The sequence below is a fragment of the Pteronotus mesoamericanus genome, unplaced genomic scaffold (assembly GCF_021234165.1).
Source record: "Pteronotus mesoamericanus isolate MK-2021 breed Mesoamerican mustached bat unplaced genomic scaffold, CSHL_Meso_final contig_557, whole genome shotgun sequence".
NCBI lineage: Eukaryota > Metazoa > Chordata > Mammalia > Chiroptera > Mormoopidae > Pteronotus > Pteronotus mesoamericanus.
The window spans coordinates 3,313,975-3,328,310 of NW_026555200.1; the positions used below are offsets into that span (position 1 = coordinate 3,313,975).

At 44.0% G+C, this 14,336-nt stretch overlaps 1 protein-coding gene across 6 annotated transcripts in view; it reads right to left on the minus strand.

Moving 5' to 3' along the window:
* The window catches only part of PRDM2 (PR/SET domain 2), a 114,660-nt gene that overhangs the window by 38,935 nt on the left and 61,389 nt on the right, over nt 1-14,336 (minus strand). For 5 of the 6 annotated variants that reach the window (XM_054579712.1, XM_054579716.1, XM_054579713.1 and 2 more), the window contains one exon: nt 3,460-3,570. In XM_054579712.1, coding sequence (XP_054435687.1) covers nt 3,460-3,570 — 111 coding nt within the window. Of the gene's footprint in view, nt 1-3,459; nt 3,571-7,093; nt 7,152-14,336 lie in introns of those variants that run through there. The other variant, XM_054579717.1, reaches the window with a different exon arrangement.

Genomic DNA, 14,336 nt, shown 5'->3' on the forward strand with positions numbered 1-14,336 from the left:
TGCTATGGGGAAGACAGAAAACTCTCGGTGATGTAAGGTGGAGGCAGGGAGATGAGAAAGCTACTCTCTCCAGGAGAAGGGTAGCGTGGCAGGGGTGGAGGGGACTAGGGTGGCAGGGGGAGGCGATGGGAACAGACTTTTGATATATTTTGGAGATGAGCTGACGACATGTGCTTGCTGCCTGGCTGCGGTGACAGAGGTGTCCAGGAGGATCCCAGAGCAGCCATAATAATCCTGCTGACTAAGTGGCAGAAGACCACGGGAAGAGCAGGTCTGGTCTGTGTGCACATGCTGGAGGAAAATCAAGTTGACTTTGATGTGCTCAATTTTGAGGTCCCCAGGAGGAATCCAGGTCAAGGTGCTGAGTAGTTAGTTGTAGGTGATTCAAGAGGCAGAGCCCAGAAATGTTTAAGTCCTCAGACTCAAAATGATATTTGAAGCATGGGACTGGACAAGGTCCCCTGGAGAGCGAACGCAGACAGAGAGGTGGGAAGAATGTCCCCCAGATGACGCCAGTATTTAGAGATCAGAGGAAAGACCAGTGAGGTGTCTGGAGAGGTGGGAGTGTTGGTGGCTCTTCGGTTCAGTGAAGAAAGTTTCAAGGAGCAAGCGATCAGCTGTGCCTGGGACTGCTGCTGGGCTGGGCTGGGCGAAGGGAAAAGAGAGGCGTGGTAACCAGGACAACAGTTCTAGTGCAGCAGTAGGGAAAGATGCTGAGGGAGCTCCTAAGAGTACGTAAGGAGGAAGGAGAGACAAGGAGACTATAAGCAACTCTTCCAAGTTTAGCTGCAAAGAAGAGCAGAGAAATGGGAGAGCAGTTGAAAGAAAACATAGGGACAGCAGGGGAGCCTAAGGCAGGAGATGCCACAGTGCCTTTAATGCTGACGCCGAAGCCCCCTTCTCTACACTACTGCCCGCGTCTCCATTCAGCTAGGCCTCTTGTCCTGTGTACACCTGGGAGGTCAGAAAGGCTCTGTGGCGGAGGCGGAGCTACTGGGACCTGTCCTGGCTGTTAGCTGGCTCTCCCCCCATTCACTAGACAAATACTGAGTTCGTGCCAGTACTATGCGAACAAGACTGTCAAGATCCTTACCCTTACAGAGCTTCACCTGAATAGGAGCTACATGCAAGTAAGCAGCAACATCAGTAGGGCAAATTAATGGCTATCCACAGGGAGTGTGTGCTGTTACAGAAGCACAATGGAGGGACATCTAGTGTGGCTTAGTTATTCAGGGAAGGGTCCTTAGATGAAGGACTGAGGAGGTCGAACCTGAAGGTCACGGATAGAAACGGAAAAGCAACAGGAGGAATCAAGACACGTAGCACATTGTGAATTATTCTGGACTTACCTGGGGGCAATGGAAATCCATTAAACTACTTTAAAGCAGGAGAATGCAATTTGGGAGATTGGGCCACCCTGTGGATTAAGGGACTGGGAGAAGACATCACTGACGCAGAAGATGAACAGGGATGCAGTGGCGCTAGAAGGGATAGGAAAAAGGTGACCACACTGTCAAGATAGAAGAGGCCTGTCACAGATCTGGTGACTATCTAGAAACAGGGGAAAGGAAGGGGCTAAAAACGCCAACTGTTCCAAGCTCTGCAAATGCAAGAGATTAATACAAACTCAATCGTTCAGCCCTAGCCACCTTGCTGTGTCCTAGGAAAATCGGTCTTACTTTTACCCATCTGTTACTATACTTATGATCAATGAAGCTTCTGTCTCTAAACAGAAACCAGCCTTCTTTCCCCAGACAAATTTCATAAATTCCCTGAGTTTTCCACGTACTGAGAACCCAGTCATTTGATGGTGGTAATGTATTTCAAATTAGGAACGAACTCCGTTTTCAAATACATGTTCAACACAGACTCACCATGTTGCTAAAAAAAAATGTTGGAATGAGACAACAGAAAATGAAAAAAACAACTCTAAGGCTCAAAAATTTCTTTACAGAGTTCATTTTTGGCCAAAATTTGTGGCTTCTTTTAATGAACAAAAAAAAAAAAAAAAAAAAAAATCTTTCCTTTCTCTGTGACTGGTAAACAATTCCAGATTTAAAACTGTCCAAAATAATGTGAACCAAAACATGCAGAGCTCTGCTCACTAATAAGGCCCACACCAAAGTGTGTCCACACACTCCATGAGCTTTGCTGAGCTCTGAACATAAACAGAGGTTTAGGGAACACAGAAGAGCCTGGGCTGTTTGCTCAGACCATTTTTTAAGGAGACGCAGAACACGCAGGAAAGGCCAACCACTACGCTGTACAGAACCAATCACTTTAACCAGCTATTCCACAAAAAAGTAAATACTAAGTTTCTTTTTCCATGGGACGTGATGTTCTCTCAGGAAAAAAAAAAAAAAAAAAAGATAACTGTCTTCAATTTTTTGAAGGTAAGACAGAGCTGCTGGATTTTCTTTTCTAATTCTGCCACTAAAAGTAGTGCAGTTCTTTAGTATTGTTGTTGTTCAAATAAATGTCTTAGCAAATATGCTATCAGTAGGCAGAACCTAGTTTTATAAGGTTCTGGGAAATAAGCTTGTCTATTCTTGCTTCATCCAATGCCACAAGAAATTATAATCCTTTATGAATGTCATCGCCACAAAAGTGCTAATAAAATGGCTTCAAAGGAATCCAAAATATTTTGATGAATTTTCTTCCTCTACAAATGTTTCCTGAAAGAGTCATGGGCCTCCGTTTTGAAATTTGCCTCTTTGGGTCACTATGAACGACTCTTGAGCAAGCTTTTGTCTTTGCATAAACCGGCCACATAAATTAAGACAGAGCTCCCTCCTCCACAGCAGCAACAGTCTCATTGTGGTGGCTCAGCTGAGCAACCCGGCTTTCTGACCACCCTTCAGTCCATGCCTCTCTGAACTCTGACAGCACGGAGGGCCGAGTACATTAATCCTCAGAAGAAACCATAAAAAAAAGTTTGGTGGGGAGAGAGATAAAATAGGAATTTAAATTCTAACCAAAAAACCCACTTTTCCTTCTGTACATTTTTCATTCTGCAATAGAAAATCAAGGGTCACTGAACTATAAAACACGCCTAAAGTATGTAACTTGTAAGCACAGAGCAAGATGAAATGCTCACAAGATAAAGATACCGACGTGCCCATCCCACGTGGGTGACAGAGTAGCACTGCACCGGTCCCCCTGCCAGTCTGACTTCTGCCAGTTTTTTTTGATGGTTTTGAGCTTTGTAAATTATTTATAAATGCAATCATACAGAATGTTTCATCTTCCTTTAACCAGGGCATAATTTCATTTTTAACAAGGAAGGCCTTTAATCGTTTTTTGAAGGGGAGGTGGTATGTGGAAGGCTTGAGGGCCTTCCTGCTAGTTGATCACCTGTAGAGCTCTTGAATGGTCCCCAGAAGGCGAGTCCAAGGGGATGCACAGCCCTAGCAATTGGGTACCAGACCCCCAAATCATACGAGTACACCCCCAGCTCACCGTCTGCAGAATCTCTCATACTTGCAGAGGCGGAATCTGGCTCGCTTGTCTTCAGCTGCAGGTCTTCAGTTTTGTTTCCTTTGTTTTTATTTTCCTGGGGTTTTTTCTTCCCTGAAACACATTATTTATTTATTTATTTGTTCATTCATTCATTCATTCTTTTACTATTACCCTGAGTCCTTGAAGAAGACAACTGCTAATCCAATCACAGCAAACTGTCTATTTCTAGGCAACTACTGTTTCACATTCCTAAAGAAAGGAATACATGATAAATACAAATACTTTTAAGTCATGTCAGAGAAAAATAAAAACTCATAAATCTGTATTTTTTAGAATCTTGGGCATTAGTTCCCTCATAGCTGTAACAACTATCAAACTAGTAAGAGAACATATTCTAGAAAAGTTAACAATATTGATGTCACAGAAAAATTAGGTAATAGCACTAAGTTTTAATACCACACACATGAGAGGGACTGGCAGAAGCCTGGTTATTGATAAGAAGCGCATTAGGGAAAACAATACGGGACAACGTGGGGCCCTTTTAATTAAGATATAAATATAACTGTCAAAGTAGAACAACAGAAGCAGAGATTCTGCTGAGTTGCAAGGAATACACATGTACAATGGCTCAAATATCAAGCAGAGAGTAATTATGAATAATTCACTGTCGGCTGGCAGGGCAAGGCACGCTGAGGGGCCTGAGGGACTCCACTTGAGGTCCCGAACAATCTGATATTTCATGAATAGTTCAGAGGCTGGAATCCAGGAAACAGTCGCTGAATTCCAAGTGATGCCATAATTCGGAACACAAGAGGAAAATGCAGCCCATTCCTGACAAGCTGGAACAGTGAACTCAAGGCACCAGGGCTCTCAGTGAGGACGAACAATTCTTGACAGAAGTTACTACTCCTGGAGGTTCAGAAGTTCAGTCATTTTAGGGTTTAACCAGAATCTGCCGACCCTTCTTTGCCATTTTTTAAATTCTAAGTTTCTTATGCCTGGTAGCTTTTATTTTTCAATTTCCAGATTCAGAATAGGATCCTATCATCTTGCCCAAACAATCTCCTTCTATTTCTGCAACGTTCTCCAAAACCAGGCCTTACACAACCCCCGAAGCTTTTCACAACAAGCCTCTGGCCCCCTTCATCTCCGAGTTAGTAAAATGACAAACTACAAACCACAGGCGGATACTGGAAAATGGTATTTTCCCTAACAGAGAATCACTATAGAGCAGCATAATTAACTAAAATGTAGATATCATAAAATTAAGATCAGAGACACCAAATATCACTGCAAAGATCATAATGGTTAAAAATAAAAACATCAATTATAATACAAAGCAAATATTAATTCTAAAAAAATACAACCAGATTTTGAGAAATATTTAAGAGATTCAACAAGGAAAAAAGTACAAAATACTTAAGAATCAGCCTTCTAATGCTAGCCTTAAAAAGGAAATTCTAAAATACCATTTTAAATTTCTCATTTTTCAGTAAGAAAACCGAAGTTTTTGGCAACTGTGTATGAGTTCACTCAAACGAATTTCTGAAAACGAGCCAATCTGTTCATTCCAAAGGCAGCTGAAAACAGAACTTCCTGGAACCGCATCCTGGTGAGAACAGAAACAGAGTCTGGGGTGGGGGGGAAGGCAGATTCACGTCCCCAGGTGGAAGAATTATATACCAATCCACTCTGCAAGGGGCGAGGCCACAAAAACACGTCACCACTGCAAAAAGTCACCTCCTCTTTCAAGTCCTCTTCCTGGCAACAGCAATAGCACTGGCCAGTGTCTGACGATGACAATGGCTCCTGAGGAATCCAGTTGTGCTTAAGGGAATTTAGATTCTAACCTTTCAACCAGTGTCTTATCCTCACGAAGACATGCGCCCAGTCCCTATCAGATTACTGGCAGCGAAGAATGCGAAGATCGGTGGCTGGCTACTAACATTAACTGCTCTAGCTCTGCCGGTCATGTCTCACATGGGATGCACGTCAGGGGCCCTGCCTGCCCTTAGACACTTTGTTCAGAAGTTCTATTTGGAGAGGTTTTCCCCGGATCAAAATCAGCAGTTTGTTATAAGACATGAGAGCTGCCTCATGTACTTCAAATAGGCCTCTTACTTCTACCCTCTACAGGTATAAGCTTTCGAAATACGTAAAAACGGAAGCATGGTCCAAATCTTCCCTCTTACAGACAATCCTTACATGCATTTTTTTAAAAAAAATCACATTGTAAAATTTAATAGAAATACAAATGTCAATTTATTGTAATACAATCCCTTGCAAAACCAATCCAAAGACTTTCTGCAACCTCTCAAGTACTATAGAGGCTAGTCTGCAAGTGGATAAATAAATAAATAAATAAACTGGCCTAAATGTAAACAGAGTATTGAGATTTCTAGATGTATAATAAAGCAAAACACAACTTATTAATAATACCATTCCTTACCACTCCTTACTCAGAAGGAGACCACATGACTATCTGAAAGGTAAAACTACTATTGGAAGTTTTATGCTCTGCCCACCTGATACTGAATGTCAGATGCCTATTTTTGGGCTTTCCAAACCTAACTGTCCCTCCCATCCCCAGGCGCCCTCTTTCAAAACCATCACCAGGAGACCATGATGCCCTGTGAGGGGAGGCTACTTGTGGTAGGGACATCTGCAACCTATTCAGAGGGTTACCAAGAGCATCCCCGCTCCGGCCGCTCAGGCTGGAGGCCAGGGCGTCCCCACCGCAGCCGTGAGTCACCTGGCCCGGCCCTGCTCTGCTGCGGGGCTGTCCAAGCCATCGGAGGCTGCTTAGCCACATCGCTGACCTTCACCCATTAGGTGCCGGTGTCACTACCGCCCTTCTAGTGTGACAAACAAAAGTCTCCAGATGTGGTCAATTGTCCCTAGAATGGGGGGAGGGGTGCTCCCCAAGTTAAGAACCACAAGGCTAAACCAATAGAATATGGGTCGCTAAAGACCTGGGGTTCTGCAACTTATACATTTATTAGAAAATTTAAAAGTATTTGAATCTGAAAACAAAGAAATGTAACGATTAAATTTACCTCCTTAGTACCTTTCACTGAACACTGACAAAAGCTGGTTTTATGATGGAAATGCATCAATCATGAATCTAATATCATCAGTCATTCATGGAACTGAAATGATCTGATATATGGAATGAATCTCTCAATCTTTATCAGAACATCGAACACTCGAGCTGCTTCCCATCAGGACTGTAGACTGGAGGTGAAGGAACTATCGAAATCACCTGCCCTACCTGCTATTTTGCAAGAGAACCCAAAGGCAGTGCCCTGCAGGGACTACTCAGTCTCTGATGGACCAGAAATCAGGGCCTGGGTGTCCTGACTCACTCTGAGGCGCACCTGGTGTCACTCACCAAGCCAAACGGCGCAGTAACAGGTGGGGGAACAGTTCCATTTCCTTAAATCAGTCCACTTTTTCCCTGGTATTTGGTTTCAGGTCTATATATAATCAAATTAAAATTAAAAAACAAATCTATAACCAAAAATAACCTGAACGACGGCTTTTGCGATGGGGAAAGGGACTTGCTGGCTTCTCTCTGTGAGAACCGGTGCGGCAGAGCCCACCGGGAGCCTGGTAAGTACACGTGTGCACTTACCATCAGGTTCCTGAAGGGTCCTACACAGAGGCTACTGCCAGCTGCGTGCTCCACTTGCTCTAAACAAGAAAGATACAGGAATGAAACACAAGGAAAGTGAAATGGAAACAATGACAAAGAACATAATGAAGCGCAGAACAAAACTGTATGCTTCTATATAAGGAAAAGAAATGCACGCACACAAAGATGAAGAAAATGAAACGAAACAGAAGGAAAACAGCAATTATCTACTGCATTAAGGTTCTTGCCAAAAGAACTGTGAATTAATCCCTGTCCTTCCCCGGGGCTAGGATGCGGCCGGCACCCTCACGTGCAGGCCTGTGCCGCGCCGCGCTGAGACTGAGTCTCCTGCCCCTTAGGCACCACTCTGCTAGGCCCAGGCGCCCCAAGCCATGCCTCTCAGTTTACAGAGACGCAGGGACCGTAGGTGTAAAGTCGTCTACCTGAGGCCACACAACTAAATTAGCTCTAGAGCCCAGATTAAAACCTAAGAATCATGATGCTAAAAGTGCTCCTCCTCCTGTATTTATTTCCTAAGTCCAAAACTGGCATAATAAGAATAACTTACTCTTTTAAAAGCCCTTAATACCCACTATTTCACTCAAGCACAAATGAAAGTGGTATACAGACTTCCATGGCACTTAGAGAAAAGGAAAAGTCAAACTGGAATGCAGGGTTTTTTTCCATTTCAATTTTACCTATGCCAGCGACAAGTATAAGTCTACAGCACAGAACCCCAATCTGAGGAAATTATGATTCACCATTAAATAATATCTATAAAACTTGTTTGCTAGTAAAATAGCTACCATATAGAAAAATGACAGCCACAATGATGAAATTTTTTAAAGATTTTATTTATTTTTAGAGAGAGGGGAAGGGAGGGAGAAAGAGAGGGAGAGAAACATCCATGCATGAGAGGTACATCGACTGGCTGCCTCTCTCACAACCCCGATAGGGGACCTGACCCACAACCCAGGCATGTGCCCTGATCCGGAATCGAACTGACAACCTTAATCCACTGAGCCACACCAGCCAGGGCTACAAGGATGACTTTTTAACATAATGTGAAGCATTATCCTCCTGGCGCATGGGATGCAAGGTGCAAAACCAAAATTGCCTACGGTGTCACATGAGTAAGTTCTGGACTATATACTCTTCCCCTAAAGCAAACACACACCAGGAAATTCTAGAGAATAATGTTTCATTTGAAAATGTTCAGCCATCAGATAGAAGGCAAAATTCTAGAAGGCTGGATCAAGTTACATTAGAAATTCACCACAACGGTGAAGGCTCATGCATTCGGTGATCTGAAGAAATTAAATTTGGAACCCTACATAACTCTACGTGCACTGCCTCCTCACTGGGAAGCTACTCAACTCTGACGTATAAAATCAGAATTCAGCATCGGCAGGTCTGCCCGATCTCTGGAGAGCTCCCCACCTTACTCAGCTGACCCGAAACCTGCGAGGCCCCGTCAGGGAGAGCTGCCCATCGCGCCTGGAAGGTCATCCAGGAACGAACGGGCTGCCCTGAACAGACACTGCCAACAGCTGGGCCTGTGACCTCCAGTTCCCCACCACTCGGTCCAGCCCATGATCCCGGCACCGGACTCTCACCCTCTCCACTTCCCACAATCACCTCTGATCTCATAATTACAAAACCCAAAATTTCTTTGGCCTTTATTGGCCCCACGTTTCTCCACATGTGACAGTTTGATGGGTATTACATTTTTTTTTTCTTTTTGCGGGGGGGGGGGGGGGGGGGGCGGGGGGATCTTACATTCTTCAGATTACTCTCCGCATCCCTATGACACAATCATCGAGAATTTCCTCCTTTTTGTAACCATTGTTTTGTAAAACCTTCCTCTTCTTCCTGCCCTTGGAATTGGAAGACCAGAAGCCTGCTTTCATATGAAGCTGAAGAAAAGGCCTCATGTCTCAGCTGAGGGTACAGATCTCAGAGAACAGACATGGAATGACAGCATTAAGGGGCTACATTAAAAGGTAAGAGAAGGAGAAGCAGCAGCCTAAGACCTGGGACAGGGGCCGCAGAGGTGGTCTCAGTTGCTTCCCCACCTTCACAAACACACCTCACTGAGCTCTGCCTCATCACAGGAACTGACTAAAATCTCACAGCAAGTCTGTGGCAAAACTGGGGCTTTCATTCCCATCGGATTAATTCTGCTGGTCACTGTGTTCTAGCAGCCTTGTTAGTGACCCTTTCTGGGCTCTAATTTCACCCTTAAAAAGGAGAACGCACAGTGCCATCTGCCTTTCCGGCAAGCCTGAGAGCCCATCACAAAAGTCCTTACACATCTTGCTGAGCTTCTGAAAGGCAACGGGTGTCTGTCCTGCGAGCAGGCCAGCGCGGCACTGACATCAGCTCTGGGGACGCCTGGTTTCCAGAGGTAAATCAGGGTTCTGGAAGCGAATGAGAAGCTCAACTGGGAAAAAGCAAGAAATTCATGTTAAATGATTTTTATGGGATTAAAAAAGAACAAGTGCTCTAATAGAGCAGGTAGCAAGGAAGGGGAATCAGTGGGTAATAGCAAAGTTGTTAGCTTCAAGAACAGCTAAAATGAGGTTACGTGTGAGCTGGCAAAGGGTTGTCAGAGCGGAACCTCAGCTGTGCCTTTTACCTGGTGGTAGTTTCACATACTGCAGTTGGTGTGATGCGTAGAGAAGCTGGAAACATATAAAAAACTAAACCTTGCCCCAGGAATTAACAGTCCATTTCAATAATTTCAATGTTCTTAATGTAGGCCTAAAAAAAAAAAATGACTGGGGTACCCAGAAGTCATCAAAAGTCACCGACAGGACAAGGGAGAAAACTGGAGCAGCAGGACTAATGAGAACGGCGTGTGAGACACTTCGGCCAGACAGGCGTCCACAGGTCAAAGCAGCGCGCACAGGCGTGCTACCAGCTGATCAGAAGTGGCGTCGCAAATGGCCAAGGTGAGAGCAGCGGGCAAACAAGCCACCTGGAGCCTTAACCCGTCAGTCCATGGCGCTTGAGAGAGAGAAATGTGAAGCAGAAAGGTGCTCTCACAGTTGGTTTTTATGACATGCTATACTTTTACTGCAGACTTCTTTTATACCTTAAATAACTCTGAAATGTACCTGATGGCAAAAAATTCTGTTAACCTCCTTGGGCATTAATTTGAAATCTTTTTTGTAAACTCGCCAAGAGCTGTCTGTAACCTAGAGGCAAATTATGAAAATAAAACCTCTCTAGTTGTAATTTGTTCATGGTATTAAAACAGGACTCTAGGCTTTGCTTCCAACAGAAACAATGGAAAGTTCTGGATACTTCAGTGGTGCAGCTCGCAGCGTAAATTCCTGGAATGCTTCCGCCCCGCCAGGGGGTGCCCAGCCTCTGTGGCCAGGGCTCCAGCTCCTCCCCACGCCAGGCTGATGGGAAAACGGCGAAGACCACCTCTGAGGGGACCTTTTAATTCCTCTAAAAAAAAAAAGGCTTTTAGTGGCTTTGGCTGGATAATTCCAAATACTAGAAATAAATTTTGTAAATTCAAATTAGGAAAGTAACTTCCTTATCCTCTTTGGAACCTCAAAAAGTCACATGGCATAAACAAAATTATTTTAGAGACTAGTTAAATACCTCTGAAATGTAAGCAGATAGTCTGTTCTGTTTTTAAATTATTTTAATTTCTAGGATTCTTCTCATGGATTTTCAGGAGCCTTTATTTTATAGAGAAAAAATATGTATATATCTAAAGTCTGAAACCACATACGTATTAAAAAGGGAACTGGCAACTACAAAGTAAAGAACTGATTTCAAGTTCAGGTATTAGTCTCCGGTGGCCAAACAAACCAGGACTGGGAGCGGAGCAGGTGGCGGCTGGTGTGTTACAAGTGCCTGGCAACCCCCTGAAACAGAGGCTGCGGCCACACCCTAGGGAACTAGCTAGTCTCACCCGAAGGAAAGGCGTTTTATTCCTGTCAAAGCCCACAATCGATGTTACAATACTGTATCCTGATAATTTAACTACAAAATTTAGTTTAAAAATATTTTCAGACAACTGAAAATGTTTCTTTTGGTTGAGATTAACATCTGTAGTTTTATAAAAGTACACTTTGGAAAAGGCCCCCACTTCCGCCCTTGCTTACACAATGAAAGGTCTTGCTGAAGCATTTCTTGGTTTTCCGGCCCCTACCACTGCACCCCAGTCTAAGGGTCCAGAAAAAAGCACTGCCCCCCCAAAACCCCAAGTCCACATATAAAGATTTAACAGGGATTTCCAATATTCATAACAGGCATTATTACATTGTCAGAACTGCTTAGGCATCAAATGCCCATCTGTCAGCCCCTGGTGCACACCCTCTAGCTCCTTTCCTGTGCACTGCGTGACCTCCACCAAAAAACTCATCTGTCTCCATGTGAGAAGGCACACTCCTCCTATTCTCTTCTTGTTTCACCTGCATTATGTAAACCAGAAGTCTAATTTAGACAATCATACTGGGCGCCTCCCAGGTATAGGCCGGGGCTCAGTGTTTGGGCAGTTGACTGTGATCACCAGGTCACTAGCTTTATTTTGCTTCTCCTAAAATGCAAACATTAGACAATGGCATTTGAATATGCCACATTTTGGTAGAGGTTTAAGAAGTTCATTTATAAAAGTAAGAAAATTGACAGGGATACTAAACTCCCTAATCCCTTTGCTCTGCTGTGAAATGACACATTTCATTCCAGGGTAATTTCTAAGACTTTATGACTATTGCTAAGTGATCTCCTTCCCTTCTCTCCAAGCCCTCAACTCTCCCCCAGTCCCTTTCCCTCCTGGTCACAGACTGAGGCTTTACTCGCTGCTCTGGCAGAAAGAGCTGGTCTGCTCCAGGCTGGTGCCTGCGCCCTGGCTCAGCACAAAGTCACCCACTCTGACAAACTCCAAACTGCCAGGTACATCTTTCAGTCTCAAGAGGCAGAGAAGGAACTAAATGGTATTCTCATAAAGTAATTATTTTTTAAATCATAAATTAAAGTTCTATTCCAGTTTTTCTATATTGATATTCACCTAAAAACAATCTCCTACTACCCTATTTAACAATATATCTTATTCTCTGATGTACTAGCCTGTATCAGACTACAGTATTATTTAAATTTAGCCCAAGATGACTATTTTTGTAAACTTTTTCCTAAATGTTTTATGAAGTTTCTGTTAAGAATTACCAAAGTATTTTGATAATTTTTCTTGGGTACTTATTATCTCTAAGTCCCTTTGTTAAGAGCTTTGGGGAATTCATGTATTTCACTACAAAGCTATCTGCTCTGAAGGTCTTTATAAGTGAAGTTACACATCTATCTTTGTAAAAAACAAGCAAGACCCTTTGAGGAAAGGTTCTACTGATGTCAACAAGAAGCAAATTTTGAGGATAAAAATTGTCCAGAGAATCTGTATTTCACTTTTTAAAAGTGTCTTACAGGGGAGGGAAGAAAGGCACGAGGAAGAAAGCAGGCCAGAGGGTAGAGAGGGAGGACAAGAGACACGTCCAGAGGGAGACGGGCAAAGCGACATCGCTGCCTCCAGGCGCAGCCAGGACGCTCAGGCATCTGCTAAGGGAGCTGGGAGCTGTCAGCTATAGGAGCGGAGCCTCACAGCGCTCGCTCTGCCCACAGGCTCCAGCACTGAGAGCGCAGCCTTTGGGAAAGACGGAGTCTCACTCAGTGCAGATCTCCAAGGATTCCCCCGCACTGCCCTGCGCTGATGCTTCTCTCGCGTCCACGTGGAGGTAAAATAATGCCCCGGGGAGGCAGTCCTCATAGAGGACTAGGGCTTGAAATCAGCTGCCTCCTAGGTCAATGTCCACACTGGGAGGAAGGGCCTCACTCTCATTCTGGTCACTCATTTCACCAGCTCCCAAAAAGTTCCTGGGTTTCCACAGGTCACATATCTTCCTTGCGAAGAGCTGGCTCCGGCTACAGTAAGACACTCCTGAGCGGGCTCTCCTCTCCCTCCCAGCATTGAGGTGGCACTCAAAGGACAGAGGCCCACCAAACTGAAATCCATAAAACTGAAACTGTATGGTGCAGCCCTGGGCCACAACTGTACGAATGAGAGCAAATTCTGCTCAGGGCAGGTGAGAACCACGACACACGCTTGTGATAACTACCTGCTACTGTTGTTGGGAGGGAAAAATGAGATGATGTGCATAGGGAACTTTGCACAGTGCTTGACAAGCTCAATAAATGGAATCAATTGTCAGGATTAGCCACAGCAGATTCTGTTAAACAAATTATAGAAACCCCACGCCTACGAGCCTGAATTGTCAGCATATGTTCCTTCTTATGAAGACAATAGCATCCTGCTTCCACTAACAACTCCGAATTCATCCATTTGTTTTGATCATTTGTTCTACATCAATTCACATGATCCCACCCAGATATCAGCATGGTAATGTACAATCCAATGAGGACAGAAGTTTAACTGAGAGAAGAGAGACTGCTGGCAAACATCACACCCCGTCAATAAACATTAATACTCTGACAGCAGAAGTTGTAAATACATTTCATTTTTTAAGTCTGTAACCCTCTGATTTTATTGCCACTGCGTTTAATTTTTAAAATCAAACGTATTAGTTCATACTTTAGTGGTTCCTAATCTTTTCGGGAAGAAACCTTCGACCCTTTTGAAAATCAGGGAACACCTAAGGCTCCTCTCCCCGGAGAGTCACAAACAGACAGTAACACAAAATGTGGAGATCGCGGACCTCCTATGTATTCACAAAGTCAATGTGCCTATCAAAGGAGCATGTATGTGACTCTGGGAGGGGGGCGGGGGCTGGGCTCTGCCCCCTCAAACTGCTCAACAAAAATGTAGCACAAATAATCAGGACATTTGTTTCCTTAAAACTGACACGATAAACTTCATTCGTAACATCTCCTAAGAAAACGACTCTTTCTCACTTCTGGTTTTTTTCCTGATTGCACATCCACAAGGACGCGAGTGACAGATTCCCTCACCTGTCCCATACAGCACTGAAACTGCCCCCACACAGTGACTTTCAAGGCTGTCTGATAATTTAACATCTAAGAAAACATATCTAAAATTCATCCAAAATGTTCCTGCTTAAAACTTGGTTATAGGGATCAAGTTGAGCCACTCTGAGTGGCCTGGACCGTGTCAAGGTAAGACAGAAGAAAAGGAAGAAAACAGAAAACCCTTCACTTGGGCAGCAGGCAGGCAGTGAAACACGAGTTCTCCATCTGCCAACCTGTAAGCACCCGT